The sequence below is a fragment of the Notamacropus eugenii genome, chromosome 5 (genome assembly GCF_028372415.1).
Source record: "Notamacropus eugenii isolate mMacEug1 chromosome 5, mMacEug1.pri_v2, whole genome shotgun sequence".
NCBI classification, from domain to species: domain Eukaryota; kingdom Metazoa; phylum Chordata; class Mammalia; order Diprotodontia; family Macropodidae; genus Notamacropus; species Notamacropus eugenii.
This window is the reverse complement of record NC_092876.1, coordinates 90,261,669-90,270,537: the sequence shown is the minus strand read 5'-3', so window position 1 is coordinate 90,270,537 and position 8,869 is coordinate 90,261,669. Positions and strand designations below refer to the sequence as shown.

Sequence of the window (8,869 nt, the reverse complement as noted above, 5' to 3'; positions counted from 1 at the left end):
ACTTTCAAGGTCTATTCTAACTTTAAATCTAGAATTCTACTATCTGAAGATATTTAGTCTGGATAAGAGATTATGGTGAATGTTGTAGCATTCCCTACAATCCCCTTCCAATCCCTAAAAGACTAACATGGGCTAGAAGGAACAGATCTGTTAGGTTTTACCCCAGCAGGTAGAATTAGGTATACCTGTCATAAAGACAAACTTTAGCTGTATGAGAAGGAAAAACTTTCTGAACATTAAAATTTTCAAAGTGCAATTGATTATTTTAGGAATTAATAACAACAATAACTCTCACCTCTAGCTTTTATTAGCTTGTGACCTTGTACTAGTCGGTTATCTTCTTAGTTTTCTAGAGTACACTCAGAGTATAAATTTCAGGGAAAGTCAAACTTATATCATCAGTAGGAGCTCCCTATCCTAATGAAATCACACTTTGAGTCCCTATCACTTTTTCTATCCTAAAACTCCCATTTTAAAGTTCACAAAGCACTTTCCCCACTATACTTCTGTGAGCCATGTACTTTAAATGTTATCAGTCTCATTTTATAGCTGAGAAAACTGAGATTAAATGATTTCATACCTCTGTCAAAAATCATCCTTCATTAGAGGTCTTCAAGGGGATATTGTATGACTAATTGTTAGGAATGTCTGAAAGGGTAATCCTTTCGATGTTCTGGTGAGACTGCATGGTATTTGAAGTTCCTTCTATCTCTGGGATTCCATGAAGCTCTGAGCTGGCATTTGGTCATGGGCACCATTTAGTCTGTCATTGAGTTTAGAATGAAGAGAATTTTTGTAGGGCTTCTGGAAAGGAAAACATCACCTGGTGGAGAAACAGTAAGTATATTGAAGTCTATTCCAAGTTCTATGTTATTATGCTATTCAAATTAGATAGAGGGAAAAAATGACAGATTTTGAAGATGGTACACTTCTACATAAACACATAGCTTAGATAAACAGTAAGTTCTCTGAGTGTGACCTTTGCCTTATTTGAGGCTATTTCCTTGGTGATGTTGTGCCAACTTGACATGGAGCCATGAGTTGGGGTGGGAGGTATGGGGTGTGGGTTCTTCACCTCTGTGGAGATATTTCAGGACCAAAAGAAAGCTGCTGCCCCTAGGACTGAAGTTCCTTTGCCAGAACATAAGCCTTTTCTTCCACAAAGGGAAAGGATGCTTGAATATTCATTAAGGTGTAAAAGACTAATACCTTCATTGTTTGAAAAATATTTATGGAATGCATGAAGTCCTGTTCTAAATCTTTCCTAAAAATGAGGAGGGGATGGGGTGATTTTGTAGAAACTGGATACTTCTAGGGGGTGATTCTGTGGATTGGGTAAAAGGAGGAGGGAGACTGAGAGACATGGTTCATAAAAGTCTGGCAAGGAAGTTAACTAAAATTAATTGGGTATTGATACCAGTGGCCTTTTGACTGAATACAAATTTTACACATCTTTAAAAGGATTTGTTTTGTAAAATTTGGATTCAGTCAAAAGGCCCCACCTAAGGATCTAGCAGGTCACATGTGACCTTAAAGTTGCAGCTTCTCCACTCCTGATCTATTCAGTACCAAGTCTTATATCCTGAAAATATCCTCCTTCCTGGGATACTAGATAATAGACAGGTTTAAATATCAAAGAAATAGAACTTTTTTTAACATGGATTATTTTGTAGTACTATAAATCAGAGGACCCATGTAGTTTCAGGAGATTCTGATACTCATGGAAGAATATCATACATCAAGGATGGATTGAACTGGCATTTCTCTCTCATTTTCCCTAGCTCATTGTGCAAGCAACATTGTCTACACATTTAAAGAAACCTGGAAGTAAACGATGGGAGAAGAAAATTCAGTTCAAGGCAACTGGCAGATTACTTTGTCATGAATTGTAGCTTAATAATTTGTGATTTCTGATGTTCCTTCTTCTGGATAGGGGCAGGGGTCTCAGTACTATACCTGGTAGGCAGTCAATGACCCCTAGTTTCAAATAATCTCTGGTTTCAAAGGAAAGCATGGAGTATGTAAGAGACATGATGATCTAGTGTCTTTGGGTTCAGTGTTGAAATGCAGGGTTCAAATCATAACCCTGAGAGTAAATAATTCTTGAGGGCAACATAACATACAACAAATAAACAAAGAAAGAAAGAAATATGTGAAGTAGTGCTGAAATATTACTCTCCTAAGGAATGAGTTAAAGAGGGAACAGCATATGTATCTATATCTATATAGATATATAGGTATAGGTATAGATAATATGTATACCTACATATATAGGTATAAACAGCTCATAAATTGAGAGAGAAACAAGAGGGCAAGGGAATAGGGTGCAAGATGAGGATAAGGGAGGGATTCTTGGAGGGGTGAGTGAGTTAAGAAATAGGAGGGCAAGGTAGCAGGGAGAAGTAAAGCAGAAGAGTGAGGAGGGATAGGAATAGGGTGAGAAGAGATAGTGAGGAAAAACAGGAAGAAGGAAAATATATAACAAGTAATGGGATGAATTTACTCATAAAATGGAAATTGATAGCAGATTAAAAATTTGAATTCAATAATATGTTGCTTTCAGAAAATGCTATAAAATAAGAGATACATAGAAACATAAAATAAAGATCAGGAGTAGGATTTAGTATATAAAACAAAGCAGTAGTAGTAATCATAATCTCAGACAAAGATAAAGCTAAAATGGATTCAATTGAAAGAGAAAAATAGGGAAACTACACTATGTGTCAGCCATATTATTCAGTAATGTTTTAGACTGTTTAAAGTAACTAAGTATAAAATCCCTTGAGGCTGTATCTGCCAAAATACATACAGGAACTGTCTGAACAAAAACATCAAAAAACTTTTTATACAAATAAATTAGATCTAAATAATTGTGGTAGTATTTATTCTTCATGAGTAGATAAAGCTAATATAATTTTAAAAATAATAATTTTACCTAACTAATCTCTTCATATATAACCATCCCAATCAAATTTCTAAACTATCTTACTGAATTAGAGAAAATAATAAAACCTTAAGCTATATTTTAAGGTGAGAGCATTATTGAATTATAAAATGGATGACTGATTATTTTAAATTAAAATTTTCTTGTATAAATAAAAGCTATGAAACCAAAAAATAGAAGGAATGCAGAAAATCTGAGAAAACCTTTCATAGACAATTTCTCAGATAAAATGTTATTGGGTTGGAGTATTGCTGTGGTATAGGAAATGATAAGCTGGTTGACTTAGAAGCACATGGAAAGACTTGAACTTAAGGAAGATGCTATCAACTTTCAGAAAAACATAGCAAATGGAAACAAGCAGACTACAGTCTTACATATATGCTTATGGGTGTATATGTGTATATATGTGTGCATTTATAGTTATCTATGTATATAAAATATAATTATATATATATTATATATATGTATGTCTATGTGTTTGTATCTATGTTTAATTGTAACCTCATTTTGGTGGTGATGAGCGGAGGGAGAGGGGGAAAAAGCAAAAGAAATAGTTCATAGTAGAGAAGAAAAGAAAATCCTATCAGGAAGCAAAGAAAAGCTACACAACTTTGAAAACAACATGTACTATTTATTATGTAGATTTTCTTGAAAAGGAAACATTGTTTTATATTGAATCCTCTTCTATATACATCTATGTGCATGGCAATGTTTTTTTTTTCTTTTCTTATGTTCTATTAAGTTGAAAATAAATTTAAACCTTTGTAAAGAGATTAAACGATTAAAAAATTATAAAACAATTAAGACAGTGCCTTGCACAAAGTAGAGCCATTTAAATGTTTGTTATTATTATCCCTGTTTTACAGGTGAGGAAATTGAGGCTTAGGGAGTTTAAGTGACTTATCCAGGATCACCCAATTACTAATTATCTGAGACCATATTTAAATTTAAGTCTTCCTGCCTCTAAGTCCAGGGCATGGCACACATGGCACCACCTAGTTATCTCTAGACATTTAACTGTTTAAATTGAATGAATGACCAGTTAAGGCAGTATCAGAGACCCTGATTGTCTTGGATCAACCCCTGAGGCCCTAGGTGGACTCTGATCCTGGAGGTATTTGTGGACTTGAACTCAAGGGTATTTCCAAAAGTCTTAGTTAAATAAGGGGATAGATAAGAAACCCTCTCTCTTTTAGCACTTTTCAATGTCTTATTCCTTTCTTAATCCCTAATATCTTTGTCCTTCTTTTGCAGGTGATTTGATGAATATATGATAATAACCGGGAGCCCAGCATCCTGAAGTTGACCATGACACATTTAAACCACACCATTCAGGAACCCCTCGTCTTCTTTCTCCTTGGTATTCCAGGCTTGGAGTCAATCCACCTATGGCTCTCACCTGTGTGCTGCCTGGCTGTGGCTACTATTGTAGGTAATGTGACCATCCTGGCTGTGATTGCTACTGAGCGTGCCCTGCATAAGCCTGTGTACTTATTCCTCTGCATGCTCTCCTCCATGGACCTGGCTGTATCCATCACCATATTGCCCAGACTTCTGGCCATCCTATGGTTTGGGGCTGGGCACATTTCTGCTGCTGTCTGCCTGGCCCAGATGTTCTTCATTTATGCTTTCTGCATCATGGAGTCCACAGTGCTGCTAGCCATGGCCTTTGATCATTACATTGCCATCTGTGACCCACTGCATTATGCTACCATCCTAACTGACACAGTCATTTCTCAGATTGGCTTGGCTTCTGTGCTATGTGGTTTCCTGCTGATGTTTCCTTTCCCCATTCTTATTGGGCGCTTGAGCTTCTGCCATAGCCATGTGATTCCACACACATATTGTGAACATATGGCTGTGGTGAAATTGGCTTGTGGGAACACCATACCCAATCGTGTGTATGGTTTGACGACAGCATTGCTTTCCATTGGGGTTGATGTGCTCTTCATTGGCCTCTCCTATGTACTCATTGCATGTGCTGTCCTGCAACTCGCATCTCATGAAGCCAGGGCTAAGGCCATGGGAACCTGTGGCTCCCACATCTGTGTCATCCTCATCTCCTATACACCTGCCTTCTTTTCCTTCTTTACCCATCGTTTTGGTCGTCATGTCCCACTTCACATCCATATTCTCCTGGCAAATGTTTACCTACTGTTCCCACCAGCTCTCAACCCCATTGTCTATGGTGTAAAGACCAAAGAGATGCGAGATCGAGTAGTTAGAGTGTTCTTGAGAGACCAGAATTCTGGGGACAAAGGACTGGGATGATTTGGAGATAGTATGTTAGATAACTAAAAGTCAGCATCCCCAAGAGAAGACAGTTTCAAAAGCTCAGGGAAAGCAAAGAATAAGATCCAATTTTGGTTTGAGGAAGAAACACCTTCCCAAGAGTCAGCTAGGCCCTTCCAGCAAACCCAGGCAACAATCAATGTCCACTTCCATACCTCTCTTTCCTCCCTAGGAAAGGACACATAGGGTAGGTTCCCCATATCTATTCCTAGATTACCCTCAGTTTCGCTTGGCTTTCCTACCTTTCAGAGGTATTGTACAGAGGTACCAATGATAAACTGAATGGTGATATCATTTATTTGAATAATTATATACATTTTACCTATTTTTCTGGATATCAGTTGTAGATATCTACTTTTCTCCTTTGATCATATAATCTTAACTGGATTTCAACTTCAAGCTTCTGCTGTTGCTTGTGTTAGAAGTTCACCCCTCTGCTCTCCTACCAGTCATATATGCCCCATGGCTTCTCTTTTAGTGCTATCTCTACCAGCAGAAATCATCTAATGTGGTTGTAAGCTTATCAGTCAAAGAATATTAGAACTGAACACGTTATTATAGATTATCCAGTGATCTCATTTTATAGGTGAAGGAGCTAGGCCCCATAGAAGCTAAATAGTTTGTCCCAGATCACTCAGAAACTTATCAGTACAGATTCAGGACTATATTGTCAATGACCTCTAGCATGAAACAACAGAAATCTCATCAGTGAGATCTTCACAAGGGTATCAGTCTATCTCCTATCTGCAATGAGGTCATTATCCTCCATTAGACTACTTGTATTTATGTTCCACATTCCCTCCCCCCACAACCCGTATCCATCCTTCCCAAAGTGTGGGTTTCTCTAGGATATATTTGTCCTAGTCTTTCCCAGATGAATGGTGTCAAAGGAACACTGCCAGTGCTTAGCATGTCTGTGGGATGTGTGAAGCCAAGGAGGGAGAGATTAGGACAAATTGTCAGCGGCCACAAAATTCTCATTTTTCAGGTTCTAATTCACTCTGAAATCACATACTTCCTAACTTACATGAACCAACATATAGATGTGTATTCATCCACACACATTCACAGTCCATACATATATAAGGAAAGATGGAAGAAAGGAAAAAAGTATTTCTTAAGTGCTTATAATTTGTCTGTTATATAGAATGTAGATACAGTCAGTGAATCACTGTCACATACATATTTTGAAGGTACCAAAAAAAAAAAAGTCAGAGACTCATAATTTTCACTAAGCTATGGTATGCTTGTCACCAAGTCCTAAGGTCTGCACCTTGTTACTAAAGAGGTACACTTGGGGGGCTGAGCCAAGATGGTCGAGTAGAAGGATGGACCTCTAATAACTCTTTCCCATAGCCCATAAAATACCTGTAAAAATGACTCTAAACAAATTCTGGAGCAGCAGAAGCCAAAAAACAATAGAATGAAAGAGATTTCCAGCACAAGACAGACTGAAAGGCCAACAGGAAAGGTATATTGCACCAGGCGTTGAACAGAGTGGGCTGTGCAATGAAGCAGGGACAGAACCCAGAGGAGGTTTCAGGGTGCCACTGAAAACAGTACACATGCCAAAAACAGCTCCAAAGGTCAGTGAGAAAGCTCTTTCACCCAGGAGAAGAGAATGGGGACTGAACCACCAGCAGCAGCCACTGAAGCTGCAGTTTCTATTTTTGGAGCCCTCCACCTAAAGCCCCTGGGAGAATTGAGCAGCTGATCTTATTCTCAGCCCTGAGAGGTAGCCCTGGGGTAAAGATGAGCGCTGGTGTGGTGGACCTAGAGGCAGTTGTGGAGAGGGAATTCTACTCACTGATTCTGGGCAGAAAAGTTTTTGGTTGCTCCTGGACCAGTAGGCAGGCCAGGAGAGGAGTAAACTCCTCTCCCTTGATTGTACAACATTGGAGGAACTGAGAAGTTCCAGGTCTCCAGAGTATACCCTTCTCTTGACAAAGGTCTCAAAAGTCAAATAACTGGCTGGGAAAATGCTCAAAATATGGGAAAAAATTAGACTATAGAAGGTTACTTTCTTGGTGAGCTGATATTTCCTTCCATTCTTTTTGTTGAGGAAGAACAGTGCATAGGATCAGAGGAAGTCAAAATTTGTGCTTCCAAAACCTTCAAAATAAAAATGAAATGGTCTCAGACCATGGAAGAGCTCAAGAAAGGATTTTGAAAATGAAGTAAGAGAGATCAAGAAAAATTGGAAAGAGAAATGTGAGAAAATAATGAAAGGGAAGTCCACAGGTCACTAAAGGAGGTCCCAAAATGTTGAGGAAAATAGCACCCTTAAAAATAGGATAACTCAACTGGCAAAAAGAGGTGTAAAAAGTCAACGAGGAGAAGAATGCTGGAAAGGGAGTTCAAAAGCTAATTGTTGATAATAGTTTTTTAAAAATTAGAATGGAGCAGATGGAAACTACTGATTTTATGAGAAACCAAGAAATTACAAAACAAAACAAAAAGAATGAAAAAAAAATAGAAGATAATGTGAAATATCTCATTTGAAAACAACTGACCTAGAAAATAGATCCAGGTCAACAAAAAAATATTGGAAGCAACTAGAAAGAAACAATTTAAGTATTGCTGAAATACAAAGAGAATAGCACAAGATCTAGCAGCTTCTACATTAAGGGACTGAAGGGCTAGGAATATAATATTACATAAGTCAAAGGAACTAGGATTCAAACCAAGAATCACCTACACAGTAAAACTGAATATAATACTTCAGGTGAAAAAAATGGTCATTCAGTGAAACAGAGGACTTTCAAACAGTCATGATGAAAAGACCAGAACTGAAGACAAAATCTGACTTTCAAATACAAGAATCAAGAGAAGCATGAAAAGGTAAACAGGAAAGAAATATCATAAGGGATGTTCTAAATTTGAACTGTTTACATTCCTACATGAAAGGATAATATTTGCAACTCTTGAAATTTTTCTAATATTTGGGTAGTTGGAGGGATTACACACACACACATACACACACATACACACACACACACACACACACACACACATATATATATACATATATAGACAGAGAACATAGAGTGCATTGAATAGGAAGGGATGATATTTACAAAATAAAATTAAGTGGTGAGAGGGAAATACATTGGAGGAGAGAGGAAGAAATGGAATGGGATAAATTTTCTCTCATAAAGGAGGCAAGGAAAAGCTCTTTCAATGGAGGACAAAAGCAGGGAGGTGAGAGGGAAAAAAGTGAAACTTACTCTCATCACATTTGTCTTAATGAGAGAATAACATGCTCACTGAATTTGGTATGAAAATATATCTGACACTACAGGAAAGTAGGGGAGAAGGGGAGAAGTGAGGTTGGGGGATGAGAGAAGGGAAGGGAAATGGGAGGAGAGAGCAATTAGAAGTAAACACTTTTGGGAAGGAACATGGTCAAAAGAGAAGACAGAACAAATTTGGGGCTGAATAGGAGGGAGAGAAATAAAGTCTTACACAACATGACTATTACAGAATTCTTTTGCAAAGTTGGACACATATATGCTGTATTGAATTGCTTGCCTTCTCAGTGAGGATGGGTGGGGAGGAAGGAAGGGAGTGAAGTTGGATCTCGAAGTCTTTGGAATGAATATTGAGAATTGCTTTTGCATACAACTGTTAATA

The 8,869-nt window shown here is 37.8% G+C and overlaps 1 protein-coding gene across 1 annotated transcript; it reads left to right on the top strand.

Annotated features, from left to right (window-relative positions):
- Positions 1–4,252: 4,252 nt before the first annotated feature.
- On the top strand, positions 4,253–5,215 carry LOC140508675 (olfactory receptor 52P1-like). The gene has a single exon (XM_072616563.1). The coding sequence runs from the start codon at positions 4,253–4,255 to the stop codon at positions 5,213–5,215; it is 963 nt and encodes a 320-aa protein (XP_072472664.1).
- The last annotated feature ends 3,654 nt before the right edge of the window (positions 5,216–8,869 follow it).